We start from the raw sequence: 19,585 nt of genomic DNA on the forward strand, positions 1-19,585 counted from the left end.
TAAGCTAACACATACATACATCATTCTACACTGTCCAGAGGAGGATTTCTTTTTAACTCTTAAAATCTACTTTATTAAGGCATTTGTTGTTGTTTGTTCACTAAGTTGTGTCAGACTCTTTGTAACCCCATGGACTGACTGTAGCACAACAGGCTTCCCTGTCTTTTGCTATCTCCCAGAGCTTGCTTAAACTCATGTCTGTTGAGTTGGTGATGCCATCCAGCCATCTCATCCTCTGTCACCCTCTTCTCCTCCTGCCCTCAGTCTTTCCCAGCATCAGGGTCTTTTACAGTGAGTTGGCTCTTCACATCAGGTGGCCAAAGTATTGGACCTTCAGTATCAGTCCTTCCAGTGAATATTCAGGGTTGATTTCCTTTAGGATTGACTGGTTTGATCTCCTTGCAGTCCAGGGGACTCTCAAGAGTCTTCACCAGCACCACAGTTTGAAAGCATCAATTCTTTGGTGCTCAGCCTTCTTTATGGTCCACCTCTCATATCCATACAAGGCATACATAAATACAGTAAAATGTATATGCTCTCAAGGGACCTTCATAACAATCAAGATAAATATCATTTTAATCACGTAAAAAATAGCCTTGTGTTCTTTTCAGTTAGTTGCCCTTCCCCTCCCCACTCCTGGCTACCATCTACCTGCTTTCTGTCAATATAGGTGAGATTAACCTGTTCTAGGATTTCATATAAATGAAATCAAACTGTATTTTTTTAATCTTTGTGTTGTTACCCAGGGTAGCATTTTTCAAACCAGTTCACATTGTTGCATTGTCAGTAGTTAGTTCATTTTTATTACAGAGTAAAATTCCCATTGTGTGACTGTACCACAATTTGTTCATTCATTCTACTATAGTTTTCTTTCCAGTTTTTGGCTCTTACAGATGAAGGCTACTCTGGGCATTCACATAGACATCTTTTTGTGACATGTCTTTATTTCTTTGAGGTGACTAGGAGTAGATTTTTGGGTAATAAGATAGATGTTTGTTTAATTTCATGAGAAATTGTTAACCTGATTTTCCAAAGTAGTCATACTGTTTTATATTCGCACCAACAATGTATGAGAGTTCCAGTTGCTCCACATCCTTGCCACCATTTAGTATTGTCTGTTTTTATGGCATTTATGTTGGATATTTTAAAGTAAATTGCAGACCTTGTTTTTCTTTCCCCTAATTTCATTTTAGCTTGTTATATTTGATCTCTTCAAAGGCTATCAATCTAATAATGTTGACCCATCAACTTGGATATAGATTAAATTATTTCCCTTTCCTAATCTCCAGTTAGAATTGGTTCTGTGGGTGCCATTTGTTTATGGTTATTAGTCATGTTTGCCAGTATTTTTTTCCCATTCTTTTATTCATTCAGTTTGCCAAAGTCCCTGAGCTGTATTAGACCTGCTTTCTCAGAGAACAGTTGTATGTTAAGTCACCGGGAAATACAACAGAAGTTGGGGACAGGGTACTGGTCTTCAGGGAGCTTTTTGGAGCTAGGTTTATGAAACATAAATGCACAGAAATGCAAGGAAAGAAATATAGCTTGGTGTATATCAAGACTTATGCAAAATTCAGTAAGGGCATACTGTAAATAGAGATTTCTGCTAGGTGAGATGAGTTGAGGCTTAATAGACAAGTGACAGTAGAAACCACTGTAGCAGAAATAGTTGAGTTGTTAATCCGTGCAGAATAATAGAATGATTGCACCTTATTATGTAAAGCTAAATGTAATCCCAGTATTTTTCACTTGATTTTTTAAAAAATATAGCAGTGCCTTTTATTAGTACAGAATATGGACATAAACAAATATCCATCCTGATATGGATTTGTAACTTTTCTTATTGACATCTGATATCATTTTTGTATATTTAATATGCATCCAAATTTTTGATCAGCAAACATTTCTGATTAGTGAATTTATGTGCACACACACACAAATTTGTGAACTTCTTTTTAAACCAACTCTTTTTTATCCTGTCTTTGCCAACTTATGTACTTCTTAAATAAATGCAGAAGAGTTAAATAGAAGGAATCTGTGGAATCAGGCAGACCTAAACCTGGATGAGAGTTAACTCTGCCAATTATATTTTAAAATACATCTCACACACAGACACATACACATGTTGAATAAGAAATGTTCCAAATGTTAACAGTGCACATCTTTGTGTAGTGAGATTATGGATGATTTATTTACTTGATTCCATGTTTTCCTTTAATTTCTTTGTTTTCCACAGTGGGCATGTATAACTTTGATAATTAGAAAAAATGTTATATGCCACTTGATTGTTTGCTAAATTCTCATAGCTAGTCCAGTGATGTATTCCCTGTTCTTTTAACTCTTATGTAGCTCATGACCTAGAGGGGTGGGGTTCAGGGGAGAGGGAGGGAAGTCCAAGAGGGAGGAGATATATGTATATGTGTGCATGCTTAGTCTTTCAGTCATGTCTGATTCTTTGCAACCCTATGAACCATAGCCCACCAGGCTCCTCTGACCATGGAATTCTCCAGGCAAAGATACTGGAGTGCATAGCCATGCCCTTCTCCAGGGGATCTTCTTGACCTAGGAACCCGTGACTCCTGCATTGCAGGCAGATTTTTTACCATAAGAGCCACCAGGGATATACCTCGTTCACTTTGTTGTGCAGCAGAAACTAACATAACATTGTAAAGCAATTATACTCCAATAAAAAAATAAAATAACAGGGAAAAATATATAAATCTTGCATAGCAAAGATTCACTACAACAGCACCAAGATTACAGTCTAGAAAATAAATACGTGTCCCTCTATTCTCTCTTGGGAACAAGAATAACATAAGCACCCTGCAGGTTATGCCACTGTCGTCCCTCAAAGAACTTAGCTTTCCTGATCGTCAAAGAGCAAAGAGACATTTTTTTTCCCTTCCCCACATTGACAGAATTTCACCTTTCCAAAACTGGGGCATATACAAGAGATTTTTTCCCCTAGCCTTTTGTTGGCAGATCATTGGGAGCTTATCTGTGTTATTTGATGAAATAACAAATGATCTTTGTTTTCCCCCTTTCTTCTTCAGCTGACCTGAATAATGTCAGGTTCTCGGCTTATAGGACTGCCATGAAACTCCGAAGACTGCAGAAGGCCCTTTGCTGTGAGTATTAACCAGTGCTTGAAATACTTGATAATTACTCTTTGCTTGAAAAAAATGACTGGGGTATTTGCTCTTGAGGAGGGGAGAAATAGCTCTCTCAAGTCCAGATGTAACATAATTCATTTTTTTCAGATCTCTTTGGCTTAGTGTACATCTAGATTGGGGCTTCCCTGATTACTCAATTCTAGGGCTTCCCTGGTAGCTCAGCTGGTAAAGAATCCACCTGCAATGTGGGAGACCTGGGCGTCTAGGATACTCTGTCACATTGTTGAGAATCATTCCTGTCACCATTCCTCAGCTACTGATGTTGAATTGATGAGACTGATCATTTTTATTTTTTAAAGTATGGCACTGGCATCCAGAATTATCTTTATGAAACTTGAATTATCTCCCCCATTCCACCTTTATTTCTTGTTAGAAAATGTGTTTAATGTTTGAAGTATTAGCACTCAGTTGCCTTAGCCAACCAAAGCACAGATATGTGTATTGTTTTTTAGCTTGAATGCTAATGTTGAGATCAGTGCTGTCATAGAAGAATGATGACAAGGTTGTTTTTCTGCTTTTGCTAAATAGCATGCCTCAGTGTGAAAAAAATCCCAGAGTGTCATACAACAGTCTCAGTTCATTAGAGAGTTTATGTAACTGTTACTAAGTTATTGAGAGCCCGTGTATGCTGATGATCTGAGCACGAAATAGACAGGCACAGTCCTTATGCTGATGGAACCTATAGTCTAATAAGGGACACACAGGGTATCCAGCAGTCTACAGACATAGGTAAACATATATAAGATCATCAAGAACCTCTACAATCTGTTTATTTTTTTTAAAGCAATGAGATTGCCCCTATTAAGGCTTTATGGGCACCTGAGAAAAAGTGAAAGGACAATTTGAATGTTGTATATTTAGTTACATGACAGTGGATGGGGTACCATGAGAACAGCTAGTTGTGGGGGTGAGGTGCTGAGAAGACTTGCTTGAAGAGCCACGCGAACTCACCTTTCGTAAGTAGAGTTCAGTCTGGGAGGAGCATTCTCAACAGAAGGCAGAGCGTGTGTTGAGGCATGGGGTCCAGAGATGCACTCAGGAACTGAAAATGCCACAACATGATAAAACACAGGAGCTCCAGGGAGGGGCTGCGGTGAAATATTCGGCTGGAGCCAGACAGATTGTGAAAGGTTTTTACACTTAAGTTACACAGGGTGGGAAGGAGAGGGTGGGACGAATTGAGAGACTAGCATTGAAACATACACATCACCATATGTAAGAGAAATGGCCGATGGGAATTTGTTGTGTGACACAGGGAGCTCAGACCAGTGCTCTGTGATATCCTAGAGGAGTGGGTTGGGGTGGGAGGTGGGAGGGAGGTTCAAGAGGTAGGGGCCATATGTATACCTATGACTGATTCATGTTGATGGATGGCAGAAACCAGCACACTATTGTAAAGCAATTATCCTCCAATTACAAAAAACTTAAAGAATGTGGAAATCAATGGGGAGCCATGTAGTGGGATGGCATGTTGAGATGGTCATTTAGAAAGATGACTCTGGCTGTGGAATAGAGCCTGCATCAGTGCTGGGGGTGGGGGTGGTGGTGCGGGGAGGTGTGGGGGCGTACCCCTGCAGGGGAAGAAACTCGGCAAGCAATTTTGGTCCTCTAAACCAGCAATCTGGTAGCCTGAATTGGCAGAGTAAGAATGGAGAAAACTGGGAGGACTTGAGAAATACAAGGTGGAATTGACAGGCCTCAGTGACAAGTTTGACGTGCCTGGTGAGGATGGATCAAGGAAGAGATTTAGGTGCTCAACTGAGATGAACAGTGGGCCTGCTGGCAGTTGGCCATAGACACATAGCTGTGGTGCTCAGGAGAGACAGATGTGCAACATTGAGGGATGATGAGTGTGCAGATGCTTAGGGAGAGGGAAAGTAACAAGAAAACAATATTTGAGACCAAGAGTGACCCATGTACAGAGGGGACTACAAAGGAACACACAGAGTGTAGTACCACATATTACGTGGGCAGGAAGAAGGGGCCCATCAGCAGGCTCAGATGCTGCTGGAAGGTCAGGAGGAAGTGGGCCCAAGGGTCCATTGGGTTGAGCAACAAGAAGGTCCTCAGGAACTTGGGTGAGATTTTAGGGGACATGGTGGAGGTGGTGAAGTGGGCTTAGAAGTCAGTGAAAAGTGGGGATGTAGAGAAAGTTGGTTGAGACGATTCTTGGAGAAAGGTTGTGAAGGGAAGCGGGGCAGTTGTTAGCTGGAAGGGGCGGAGAAGTTAATGGAGGGTACATACATTTAGACTGAGAGAAGCCTGAATCTATTTCAATGAGTATTAGAAGACAGGACAAAATGAACATTGTTGACTGAAGAGATAATAAAACATGTGAATCCTGGGAGGATGGGAGAAGATAACCCAGAGCTCATGAGAAGGAAGGGTGTGCCTGTCTTCCAAGGTAGTGAGTAGGGTGAGGAGAGGATGTGAGCAGGGCCAGGTGACTAAGAAGACCTGGGGGAGGCAGGCAAGGGATGCCCGTGGACGGGGCTCCATTTTCGGCATGAAGGTGGAGGAGAGTTCCTGGGCTGCAGTTAACAGCGGAAAGTCGAGGTTGGCCTTACCTCTGTGGCCAAGGAGAAGGCTATTTTGGAAAGCAGCATCTTGGAGCTCAGTATCGGCTGAGTGTTTTAGGGCTGCACCCATCCTCGGAGGGATTTCTCCAGGAGCTGGATGATTCTATTCCAGGTGGGCAGAGGCCAGCTGGGCAAGAGAAATGAGGCTCTGGTCAAAAGAGGGGGTAAGTGGTTGGAATGCTGTCTGCCCAGTCCACATTGGGCAGGAGAAGCTGGGAATTCAGGTGGAAGCTGGGAATTAGGTGGTAGTGTGGTCAAGCGGCCAACAAACACTTCAGGGAGGTAGAGGAAGAGATTGTGTGGAAGTGACTGGAAGGCCAAAAGTTGTGGTCAGATGGCAGCAAAGCTCAGCAGTTTTTCGGAAGCGGAACGAGTCAGCTGATTGGCTGTAGGACATGACCATTTGCATGGGTGGTAGAGGTAGACTAGATGTCAATTTCCCTGCAGCTGAAATAGGAACTTAAGGAACTTGAATGGCTAGAGTGACACACGAGTCATGATGGCCAATATTGAAATCACTCCAAATTGGACCCAACTGGACTGAATTGAACCCAATTCACAGCCGAGAGCTGTGAACCCTGGCAACCAAAACTTTAGGAATGAAGGTATCTGACCAGGGGGTCTGCAGAAGCTAGCAGGAAGATGGTCAAGGAGTGTTGTTGGTGTGTGATTTTCTACATGGTGGTAAAGACATGGCTTAGAAAGGAAATTGTTCGGAAGGAGAGAGTAGGCCTGTCCTCTTTATCTTGGTCTCTCCAGTGCTCAACACAAAGCCTGGCACAGAGAAGGGCTTAATCTATTTTCACGGAATGGATGTGTGAATGAAAGGAGATTTGGGCTTCCATTTCTATATAGGTTAGACTCTGAAGCTGTCACTTTTCAGCTGTATAGCTGCTAAGCTTAAGTGGTTTTTAGAGGACTCTCTGGGCCTATGATTTCCGTAGGGATCTGTTGAATGTACCAGAGCTGGAAAGAGGTAATTTGGGGTGGGGGAGTCAGAGGCCGGGTGGAGAAAGTCTTCTGCCTCTTTTTCATCTTCCATCTCTGCCCCATCCCAGAGGTAGTGCCTCCCACTGAGAAAGGGACGACTGTGAAATGGCTACTGTAGAGTGCTATGGTGTACAGTCCTGTGAGACCCTAAAAGTTCAGTAGAGATAATATGTTGTGCCAGGTCATACTATGAAAAAGCCCCCAAATTGACTAGATTGGACCACCCTTTCCATACTATTCCTCGCAGATTTAGGCATTATTCAGTTCTCCTGTCAAAAAGTCTTTCCATTTGTCTGTCATCTCACTGTATGTTAAAATTTTCAATAAACATGGGGAAAATGGGGGAATCTGATATTATAAAACAATTTGGCCACGAGTGGTTATGACCTCATAACAAAGTTAAGCTCTGAATGTGGAATGTAAAATTTTCACTTTTCAACTACTGTGCAACTCTCAACACTTCCTTTCTCAGCATTACTTTTCTCATATTTGAAAAAGATTTAGGCATGGCAAAGCGAGGGTGTATTTATCTAAATTAAGTGCTGGATTCTCAGGAATGGTAGAAGGGTTCCACGTGGAGTATGAATACAGAATGAAGAGCTCACCTATCCTTTTATTATTGAAAACATGCATGATCGCCTTACTTAACTGTTCAGTGGATTATTTCAGAATTTCCCCTTAATTTTAGATACGCTTTGGTTTCCCTTCCGGCCTTTTCGTCATTTCTGTGTCTGTAAAGTCATGATAAAGAGCTATTGTCTGGGGTCAGAAAATAAAACTTGTCCTGGCTAGCTTTTCCAACCGAAGGTCGTTTCCACTAACTTTTACTTTAATGAAAATTAATGATGTTATCTCAATGATTTCCTGATGCCAGTTAAGAGTTTGAATTACAGATGCCTTAGAAAATATGCCATGCTGCTGCCATTAAGCACTTAGTCTTATTATTTTTTCACTGCGCTATCAAAGCTTCAATACCACAGAAACCTGAATACCACAATGTTATCCACTGTAGAGAGTTTGCTGTTTAAGTCTAGAGCGTCATCATTGGTCTATAATGTCCCCAGTTTGTAATCGGTTTAATGTTGCATGACTCTGTACTGCCTTTCAAGGCATCGTGAATGAAAATTAAACTCGACAGAAAAGCAGAGACAAAGAGAAAATCTGGGTAAGATGGATTTATAAGCCGGTCCTATGGCTGATAACCCATTGAAAGTTACAAAGAAGATAATCTGAGTTTTTTCTTTCTCCTACTGTGGTTCTCATGGCATCCTATAGGTTTGCGGCTTCTAAAATTAAAAATATAGCCAACTTCTAAGAGCAGAGATAAAAAAGGCACTTAACAAAACTCGTGTATTTAGTTTATTAGTGTGTGGTGGGTTGGAGAGAGCCCAAACCATAGGGCTAAATATACTGCAGTGGATAAATGTGACAGATATTCTGCAAACAAGAAATAGAGAACAATTTGCTTCTGTTCGGCAACTAAATCACACAGTGGAGAAATTTTCTACTGCCTGGAATTGTCTGCATAGAGGCACAATTGCCAGACTCATCCTTCCCACAAGATAGCTTAAAAAGGCGCTCCTTCTGGACCCAGGCACCTCACTTTTGGTGAATGTACAGAAAGGTGGCATCAGATAGGATTTGGTTGCTAAAAACTGAGAGGACCCACCATGTAACATGGCTTACAAATCTATATTCTCCTGCAGAACGAGGTTACATACAGGCAACAGTGACAGTCAGGATATGCCTTCATGGCCACTGGCTCCCTCACAGCCTGAGTACCTGAGAGGCCAGTGTAATTATTTGGTCCCTTTTCTGCAAAAAACCTGTTCCCACATACCGTGTATTATTGGGTTGACCAAAAAGTTCATTAGGGTTTTCCCAGAAGATGGTTCAGAGAAACTCAAATGAACTTTTTGGACCAGCCCAATATTGGGGGCTTCCCAGGTAGTTCAGCTGGTAAAGAATCCACCTGCCATGCAGGAGACCCCGATTCGATTCCTGGGTCAGGAAGTTCCCCTGGAGGAGGGATAGGCTACCCATTCCAGGATTCTTGAGCTTCCCTGGTAGATCAGATGGTAAAGAATCCACCTACAATGCAGGAGACGCAGGTTTGATCCCTGCATTAGCAAGATCCCTGGAGAAGAACATGGCAACACACTCCAGTATTCTTGCCTCGGAAATCCCATGGACAGAGGAGCCTGGTGGACTACAGTCAGTCCATAGGCTCACAAAGAGTCAGACACAACTGAGCAACTAACACACGTCCTCTGCCACTGTAGTCCTGCTTGAAATGTGTACAGCACCAGGAGTTACTAAGGAAAAGAAGGGTGAGTTCTCAGCCACGGTACTCATGCTGTTAAGGAGAACCTTGGAGGTTCCACTCTCCAGTTATTGTGGCTTCCATTTCTAGTTTCCATCCTTCTCTTTCCTCCTGGATTTGGAGCCCCTTGATGTGTTCTTTTTGCACTAGGAGATCTCTTCCATCAGTTTCTCCTTTTTCACTTAAAGAAAATTCTGCCTGGCCAGGTAGTCCTCTCCCAGCTCCTAATTCTCCTAGGGTTCTTTTATTTTAAGGGCCCCCTGCTCCTTGGTCCACCAGATATGTTGCCACCATGTGGTAACATCTTCACTGTAACTAGGAAATACAATTCAGAGGCAAAAAATGTTGAGTCTCCCAGGCAGATGTCGTAGGGATAGTAGTCACTCCTAAACAGACCTTGGTTTTGAAATGCCACAGAAATATCAACAGCCAACCATAGCAAATTGCTGGCTTTTCATCTTAGGCCAGTGACATATAACTTGCTCTATTAAAGACACAGAGACAAGTGTACCTGACCACAGTTATGGTGTGACAATGAACCTGATCAGTTGTCCTGGGATTTACTTGTGTTCCTTGAGCGGAAGACACATGGGGGCAGAATGGCTCTCACTAATGGCTGCCTGAATGAAGTTCTCATGAATATTAAGTATCCATGTGTATAATTACTGCCTCTTATATATTTCATATACAATAAACACTTTGTACTAAGGTACCTCTGACACCTATTAGGTGTCTTGTCTCTTTGTCCTTCAGTTCCTTTCTATCCCTTTCTGTGTTTAACATAAACATGCTGGTCCTTTCCATTTTCCCCCAGCACATCTCATGAATTCTACCCATGTCAAACAAACTTCTATACTCAAAACATCTTAAAAGGTTTAACCTGTGATTTACAGATTATTTGATTATTTAAAGTGGAATTTAAAACTCTCAAAAGTGAATGTATATTCCATCCAGATTATCTGTGTAATCTAGACGTTTACGTGGAAGCTTCGATATGAAGAAAATGTATCAGCGATAAATCTGAATGTCTAATTAACAACAACAACAAAACAGCCAAATTTTTGACTTTTCAATCTCAAGGAAGTAGGCCCACCAAATTCAACTTCATTTTCTTCAATGATCCAAGCATCCCAATTGTCCCTTCACTCATTTGTAGCTCTCCTCACACACTAATGAGGCCAATAGCTTTTTTAAACCCATATATATTACGACAGATGGGGTATATACCATCTAAACTTGCTATCACATACCTTTCTACCCAGTACCTTTTATAATCCTTCATCTTCACAATGAATGACCATGCAGTGTTCATCCAGATTATGAGACATCAGTATTCTCCAGATATGACTGGTTGAATATTCCCACAGGGTGCTTTCCCACACAGGTGCTTACTGACAGATACATCCTGTGAAACAGACTCCAAAAGACATGATGCCGTCCAGGTCACAGTCAGAACTCCTGTCTCCTCACCCAGTGTGTTCGGTAGATCAGCCAGCAGTACTGTTCACTTCCTGGCTCTTTAAAGGGGCATGAGTCATAGCCAAAGAGAGCACTGTTGATGATCAGTCGCTCAGTTGTGTCCGACTCTTTGTGACCGCATGGACTGCAGCACACCAGGCTTCCCTGTCCTTCACCGTCTCCTGGAACTTGCTCAAACTCATGTCCATCGAGTTGGTGATGCCATCCAACCATCTCATCCTCTGCCATCCCCTTCTTCTCCTGCCGTCAGTCTTTCCCAGCCAGGGAGCATATTATTCTCTTATTCTAAGCCTCTTTCTAGGCACCAGCATTGTGTTAGCTTTTCAGTTTTTCACACCCATGTGGTGACTTTCTTCCCTTCAGCAACAATCTTACCTTTCTTCCTTATTGTTGCATTTTAATCCAATCTCTCCACCACCCCACTCCCGTCCTCCCCTCCCAGCAGAGAGTATATTCCCCTGGGCTCAGCCACTGTCCTCGTCCACATATAGGTGGTAGCAAAATGAGACATGCCTGGACTTTGCCTTCTCCTTCTTTTCCCACTTTTTGATAAGGGCTCCCACTGGTTCCAAACAGAAAAAAATGGGGCCGTCCTATCCAGTAGGCTACAAAGCATGTGTTACGTTCAGCCCTAGTCAGGTGAGGTGTGAGAAGGGGGTAATTCAGCCCATGAGTCCTGTGGAACTCTTGCACTTACCTTCCAGCTAGCAGTCATAGTCTCTTCTTTCAGGATATTACCAGCGTTTAAGACTCTCAGTTGTAGCCCCAGTCCAGGGCCTACTAGTGTTGCATTGAAAAAGAAAATTATGGTAAACTAGGGGACAGCCAGAAGTTCCCCACTTGAATTATGTTTCTAATTGTAATTATTCTCACGGATGTAGCCCGTTTATCAAAAATGCTAGTTCCCAGGTTCCTTTGGCTGGAACTCCACCTGCAGGCCAGAGAGGCTGAAACTCAATGGAAGGAGATTCTGAACTTTTAAAGCTTTTGCTCCTCCAACCAAGAAAGTTAGTTTCTAGCAGACTAACTATCAGTTTGCCGTCCCTTTCTAATCCATTCTTCTAACTCCTGGAGTTCAGGTTCTACCATTTCCAGAATCCAGTAGAAAGTTGTATTATTGATAACCATTTTCAAAGCCTGTACTACTTCAGACCCAGGGTAGCTTGGCAACCAGCGTCAGTGGTTCATTTTCATCCCTTTTATCAGAATCATCTTCTTTTCCTTTGAAAAGAATGCCTTCCCCATATTTTCAGCTAAGAATGAGTTGGAGCCTTCTAAACCATCTCAATTCTTGCACTAATTGCTCTGGTCATGACAGGTAAGCTCAAGAGCTGATGAGGACTCAAAATGAGAGTCCTTACAAATCTACAGTTCATTACAGGAGAAAGGAGAAGCCTACCATGTACCAACAACATTAAAAGAGGGCCATGCGTCACAACCACAGGGTGGGGTCTGCAGAGGCCAAGTCTGAGCTCCAAGTGCCCTATCTCTGTCAGGGCCAGAACAGGGTGCACATTCTCTCTTGGATCGAGAACCACCAGTGTGAGCACAGAACACTTTAGAAACCAGGGCTCACCCATCAGAGTCTCAGCCAGGATTGCTTATAACTGCTGGTGCCCTGGATATCTTCTCCCTATATTTGTTGTTGTTCAGTCTCCCAGTCGTGTCTGACTCTTTGCAACCCCAGGGACTGCAGCACGCCAGGCCCTTCTGGAGTTTGCCCAAGTTCATGTTCATTGCATCAGTGATGCCATCCAGCCATCTCATCCTCTGACACCCTCTTGTCCTTCTGCCTTCAATCTTTCCCAGCATCATGGGCTTTTCCAATGAGTCATCTGTTCACACCAGGTGACAAAAATACCAGAGCTTCAGCTTCAGCATCAGTCCTTCCAGTGACTATTCAGGGTTGATCTCCCTTAAGATTGACTGGTTTGATCTCCTTGCTGTCCAAGGAACTCTCAGAAGCCTTTTCCAGTACCACAATTCGAAGGCATCAATTCTTTGCCATTCTGCCTTCACTCCCTACATAGTCAGTCCCAAACCCAGTGGCCTCCATGGGCCTCACTGAGACCAGGTGAAAATGGCTAATGTTACTGCTAGCAGTATACAACTGTGATAACCTGTAACCCATGGCTACCCATAAACACAGTGAGTCACTTCTTTTTACTGCTTTGATCAAGGCTCCGCATTGTGTGGCTGGTTTTAGCAAAACATGCCTTGCCAGCCTCAGAGTCTCTGGAATAAACCCTCACAGCAAAGATAACTGCATCAAAGCACATTGACTTTCTCGCTAGGCAGAGATTTTTTTGAGAAGTCCTTCAGCCCGAAGGGTAAGCCACCTGTGGAAAGATATGATGTCCACAACAGCCTCCTCTTCCCACAGACACCTTCTGCCCAGGCCAGAAAGTCAGCAGACATGTAGGAGTTACCCACCCCGTCTGTGTCTGTACTACTGACGTTACAGGATTGTTGATATGTTAACACGGAGTATCCAGGTTGACCCACAGGACGAGCCCAGGGTTGTGTTTGTGTGGGCACCACCAGACTTACTCTAACCAACATTTTGGTGCTTTTTCTCCTCCCCATATTATTGCTAGTAGAGAAGGGAGGGTAGTTTTTTTTCCTGTACAGTCTGGAAGGATTACCTCTGCCACCCACCTTTCTTCTTTTCAGTACATGCCCCCACCTGTCGTGCCATAATACCCAGAGCAAGTCTCCTCTCTGGTCTCAATTTTCCCCAACTGCAAATGCTTCTGAAAGGGGCTTTCTAGTTCACAACACTGAAGATTCTGTACAAGACAAAAAAAAAAAAAAATCCAGCAAAACTCCTCACTTGTGGCATATATAGAAAAGAATGGTGTGGACATTTAAGCCTAGGATGTCAAGAGGATGAAAAAGTGAAAGCGTTAGTCATTCAGTCATGTCCGACTCTTTGGGATCCCATGGACTATAGCCCGCCAGGCTCCTCTGTCCATGGGATTCTCCAGGCAAGAATACTAGAGTGGGTTGCCATGCCCTCCTCCGGGGGATCTTCCCAACCCAGGGATTGAACTTGGATCTGTTGCACTGCTGGCAGATTCTTTACCTTCTGAGCCAGGTGATCAGGCCCAAGCAGCACCTTGGGAACCATTCATGGGATCCTGTGCTTGAGACCCCACCTCACCCCATCCCCTTCGTTTTCTGCTTTTCTTGCTTAGCAAAGAGAACCCTGGAGAGCTGGTCATTTTTTGTCTTGCCCCCTCTGTCACCCCCAGATGGTCCCTATGCTTCACTGGCATCCAAACCTCTAGCATCCTCTACTGTCAAAATAATTTTTGAAAGAAAAGGTGTATTAGAACATACTTGGATTTCTTTTTTATAGCTTTAAAATATATTCCCTAGTGAATACACTAAAGGAGATATATTCTTCCCCTAAATGGAAATTCCTAGCTTGAGGTAAAAGGATAGTTTCACAGAATTGTGGCTGCTGGTTGCTTGTTGAGGCTTCTGGAAACAACTAATCATTATGTTTAATGTTTCATCAAAAAATGCCAGTGTGTTCTCCAAGATGCTCATTTTGCACAGTTAAGTATATGTTTGTGTGGCAATTACATTGCCCCTATTGATTTTCTCACATCTTTGCAAGTCCATGGTATTGGCTCTATATACCTCAATAGGAGTCTTTTACCAATTATTCCGTGAAAGTGGAGTTCTGTTTGATATGTTAATTTTAGGAAAATGTGTTCTCCAGTCTTCTGTGATGGACCATTCTCGTGTTTAACGACATTTGGTTTTAGCAGAGTGCACTGCACAGTATTTCTCTTCCCAACTATGTCATCTCCTGCTCCTATGATTTCGGAGCAGTTGCTTTGCACCCCTCTGGAGCTATTGATGCTCCTAATTTCCTATTCTGTGTGTTACCCATTCACCTGTACAGAGAGGAGAGTAGGCCCCATAAAAAGAAAAGAAATGCCATTTTGCTGTTGGTTGTTCGTGTCCATCACACAGGGAAATTAGATTCTTCATACCAAAGTGAGTCTTACAGATTCTCACTTGTTAGCTCTTATATCCATGGATATAAAGCAAAATATCTATCATGATTAAAGAAAAGTAACAACAACAACAAAAAAAAAAACAGTAGAAAAACTTCGAACCACCCACTGCTTCCCTCAATATACAAAGAAACATGTTGGGAATATTGGTATTTGGAGGAAGTCTGGTCTTCTCTTCTGCTGATGAAAATGGTGTGCTGATTACATACATACATACCTGAAAACCTGTCCTGAGAGGAAATCACGCACATAGCAGAGGATGAAAGTTGGTGTCTTTTGTTTCTGCATCTCCCTCTGGTCTCCCATACAGCCCCCACTCAGCCTTCCCCTCCTCTTGTCCCCCTACCTCCTTGTATTGTTATTTTTTTAATCTTTTTTTTTCTTTTTCCTACCTCCCTCCCTTTCAAATCAAGTTATATTCCTTTCTGCCACTTGAAACACAGTCTCAGCTTCCATGTAAAGAGGTCATTCCTTTATCTTGAGAATATTTTTAAGCAAAAGAGTGGGGAGCTTTGATTTGATAGGATGAGTGCTCCGTCAGGGCATTGTAGGGAGACTGGTCTATGGACATAGAGGGCTTTACTCACTGGGATGAAAGACAAAGTAAAAAAACAAACAAACACTTGCATCCACCATGGGGTCTCTTCATGCTTCCAGGGAAACTTCAAAAGGGTACTATTTTCCTTTTTGAAAAGAGAAAAACGTGCAGTACATAGGTATTAACCTACACAGGTATTAACCACTATTTTGGGGTTTTGTCCTTAGCATTTAATTAGAACTAGCCACAAATAGTAACTAGGAAAATGCATTAAAGCCTTAAATTTGCATCTGTTTAGTGCAGGGCATGACTGTGTTTATCTGAAGTTACATTTAGAATTTTCTTGCCTCCTCCCCCAGGGTGCATGAGAAATTAACTTAATTACCATTGACTCTCTCTTTCTCTCTCAAAGGACTGAGAATGTAGACCAGAGCTTAGATGTATAAGGTGTCATAAAAGCAATGCTGTTGCATTCTCAATTTGGCTAATAAATTGACTTTAGAGAAAAGCATCTTCCTGGGACCCTTCGGAGTAAAGCTTATGATTTGCTGATGTTGGACAAGGTTGAGGTTTCACTTTTGATACATGTTTGTCTTTCGGTATACCATTAAATACCATCTTAGATCACGGAAACCTCCCACTCACCACCAGACTTACAAAGTTCTTGTGCTGTGCTGCGCTCAGTCACTTCAGTGATGTCCAACTCCTTGCAACACCATGGACTGTAGCCCAACAGGCTCCTCTGTCCATGGAATTCTCCAGGCAAGAATACTGGAATGGGTTGCCATTTCCTTCTCCAGGGGATCTTCCCAACCCAGGAATCAAATTTCACACATCTCCTGCATGAAATACACAGTAGGTGAAAGGAGAAGTAAGTGAGCCTTAGATCTGAAAACTGGATGGGTGATGCAGTTATTTTAGTTTGTCTATAGAAGATTTTAGTGAAGTTAAGTATTTTTTTACCTAGTGTTAAAGTATCAAGAGAGATTAGGAGGTGACTGTTATTTCAAGGAGAAAAATACTTAATGATTATAAATGCATAGCTGGAAATCGAGTTTATACAACCCTAACCATACAGATTAATCAAACTGACCTTCTCTGATACTAATACAAGAAAGTACTGTTAGGAACCTTCGAAAATCTCTAATAAAACAGTTTTATTCCCCCCTGTGATTTGGGTGGAAATGACTGTGTTCCTATAGAACACTATGGGTCCCTTTATCTCCCCCAAATTACCCAATAGTTCCGACATAGGTACTGTCTCTTCACTCACTTCTTCACCCATTGCCAGTGAGACTTCAGAACAACCTCTGAGCTTGTGAATAAGTGAATAAGTGAAAGTTGCTCAGTCGTGTCTGACTCTGCGACCCCATGGACTATACCGCCCATGGAATTCTCCAGGCCAGAATACTGGAATAGGTAGGCTTTCCCTTCTCCAGGGGATCTTCCTGACCCAGGGATTGAGCCGGGGTCTCTTGCACTGCAGCTGGATTCTTTACCTTACTCATCAAACTCATAGCCAAGGGATGGGAGAAGACACTTCACTAAGAGAGGGTAGGGTTCAGGTTTGGTGTTTACTAAAGGTTATAAGACCATCCTACTAGGATCATCAGAAACAGAAGCAGAAGGGTTTTCCCCTTGAAATGACCGGTGATGTTCTGTGGCTCTTGCAGTGGATCTTTTGAGCCTGTCAGCCGCATGTGATGCCTTGGACCAGCACAACCTCAAGCAAAACGACCAGCCCATGGACATCCTGCAGATCATTAACTGTTTGACCACTATTTATGACCGCCTGGAGCAAGAGCACAACAATCTGGTCAACGTCCCTCTCTGCGTGGATATGTGTCTCAATTGGCTGCTGAATGTTTATGATACGTACGTATGGCAGGCTTTCTCCAGACTCTACCACGGGAGGCTTAGTTTACAGAATGGTGACGGTGTAATTAGCATCACAGCAGGGCTTTGGTCTCGAAATATGGTCCTCAGGATGAAAGTTTCATGAAGCCATGTGACCAAATGCTATCCCTGTGATTAATCATTTTTGCATTTAATGGAACCAAAAAAAAATGTTTTGATATGCTGGGAGGTAAAGAACTAGGATGTAGATTTTACTCAGATTAGAAAGCAGACAAAACCTCAAGATACTCATTTTTCCAGTAGTAGGATGAGTCAGCGTGTAGCCGTTGGTTCTTGCCCTTGCTAGCCTGTGTATCTTGAATTCCTCCACCCTGTTCGGGTGCGGCTCCTTCTACCCAAAGAGATGCACTCCTGGAGGTGTGACACTCCTGTCCCCAGCTCCAAATAGTGTTAGCTGATACTCAAGAGATTTTTGCAGAGGAGTGTGAATGGTTATGCAAAAAGAAAAATGAAAACAAGCCCTTAATGCAGCAAATTCAGATCCTCAAATGGAGGAATTCTGTTTATTTTTGTTTTGTTTTTTTATAAAATAGGATTGACGAAGTTTTAGTTTGGCACCTCCATTCATGCCTCTGAGAGAGCGCTTGTTTTTATCTTTGGGATTGCCCCCCCCCCAGTTTTGTCTTGAGCTTAATGAAGACAATTCCAAGCAGCAGGAATTGGTCTTAATTTCAACTGAATTCTTCTTAGACATCAAACTTATTATATGCCTGATTTCACATGTCAGCAAGAACATATTCCGCATTTAGAAATCTGGGAAGCTTTTCTGAAAGGAGTCGCATAGCAACTATTTTAGTTTTGCCTTTGCTGTAGATTTCTACCACCTCCTGGATTAAAATGTATACTTTTTTTTCCTTTGTTATTTTCCTAAGATAGTGCTTGTTAAATTCCAAGGCTATTGAATTCTCATCATTATATACCAAGCCCTTGATCATGTCAGATTTTAATTGCGGATTATACTTACATTTGCTTTGAGAAGGGTTTCTATTCAGGTCTTCCCTCAAATATATTTCAGTACCCATTTTCTTTGCAGATGATGTACAAATGAATTCTGAGTATATGACTTCCCTTCTCTATGCCTGAATATTATTTGGGGACAATGTTAACTCCTTGAAGACCTGAGTTACTGTATAAAATTTGTGAAACTTTTGATTTGCCCTTTTAAAGAGGGAAAATGGTAAAAACTTTACAGTGATAATACTTTTTCATGAATGTATTAGGACCCAGGATTTCTGTTTGACTAATGTATTTAGTAAATTGTACCAGTTGCAAGCTGAGCGTATTGTTCACTAAAAGTAACCACTCTTTAGACCTATCCTTTGCAGTTATTCTACAGACTTTTTTTTTGAGCCAAAATATATGGTTCAGTTGTTTTTCATAACAAAATAAAAGCTGAAAATGATCAAAAGACAGGTTTTACAAAATGAAAAACTTGTGCGTTCCCCATGGATACAATGAACTTGTTAATAAATTTGTCATGTAGAATGGTTTGTATGTAAAGTAAAAGCATATGTATGTTAAAACGTTGTTATAGCAATAGGATATTTTTAAATTGCTCCTTAAGATTATCTGTTCCAATGCCCTCTAATAGATTGTATCATATTTTTTCTTATAGAGATAAATGTTTGTATTTTATACTATGTGTCTTGTGGCCTGAAGTGACTAATTTTCTTCTCAGTAAGAGGCAATCTGATGAAAAGCTAAATGAGTGTTGAAGAGGGCAGAGCAGTTAGTTGCTGGTAATTTTTTGGCTTCAGTAACCAAAGTGGGTAAATTGCTTAGCACATACTAGTAATTCTTCCCCTTATCTACTTAAACCCAGGTGGCTCTCCGAAGATAAATAAAAGAATCTTTTTTTTTATTTTATGTAGAGAAATGCTTACCATTCGAGTAAGGTCTTTTAGAAACTGAAAACTTGGTAAATGTTCACTGGTCAAGTTGGTCAGATTTCCATTTCATTCTAGGTCATCAGCCAAATAGATAATGAACTCAGAAATGTTAATGATCTTAATAAAACAATGGTCAATAGAGTTCCCACATCCAAGTTTTTTTCCCCTTAACTAAGAAGTGTTTATCTTTCAAGAAAGTGTCAGTAATTGTTTTCTGCTTTGATTATTCATAATAGGGGCCGAACAGGGAGGATCCGTGTCCTGTCTTTTAAAACTGGCGTCATTTCTCTGTGTAAAGCGCATTTGGAAGACAAGTACAGATGTAAGTCATGTGTACCCTTTTATTCATGTTGGCTAATTACCCCAGTTCTAGATGGGGAATGACACAGTGTTCTTCGTTGACAGCAGGTTCCTCGTTTAAGATGTAAAACTACTCTTAGACAGGCATAAAATTTGGTTTGTGCCGTTCTCTGTCAGACATGAAATTGTAGGTATTTAAGTAGAGAACGAGGATTAGCTTCTCCAGTATGAGTATTATTTTACATTACATCAACTGTGTCTGAATAAAACACATGTTCCTTGGGGATAAAGTCTGATTTCCTAACCCCTTTGTCTAAGTCAGAAAAAATAAATGTGAAGGTTTAATCCATGCACATGCCTCATCTT

General features: G+C 41.9%; 1 protein-coding gene across 14 annotated transcripts in view; it reads left to right on the top strand.

Moving 5' to 3' along the window:
- The window catches only part of DMD (dystrophin), a 2,532,480-nt gene that overhangs the window by 2,415,505 nt on the left and 97,390 nt on the right, over positions 1–19,585 (top strand). For all 14 annotated transcript variants that reach the window (XM_043457704.1, XM_043457699.1, XM_043457698.1 and 11 more), the window contains 3 exons: positions 3,054–3,128; positions 16,787–16,988; positions 19,156–19,241. In XM_043457704.1, the coding sequence (XP_043313639.1) occupies positions 3,054–3,128; positions 16,787–16,988; positions 19,156–19,241 (363 nt within the window). The remainder of the gene's footprint in view (positions 1–3,053; positions 3,129–16,786; positions 16,989–19,155; positions 19,242–19,585) is intronic.

Source organism: Cervus canadensis, chromosome X (genome assembly GCF_019320065.1).
Source record: "Cervus canadensis isolate Bull #8, Minnesota chromosome X, ASM1932006v1, whole genome shotgun sequence".
Classification (NCBI taxonomy): domain Eukaryota; kingdom Metazoa; phylum Chordata; class Mammalia; order Artiodactyla; family Cervidae; genus Cervus; species Cervus canadensis.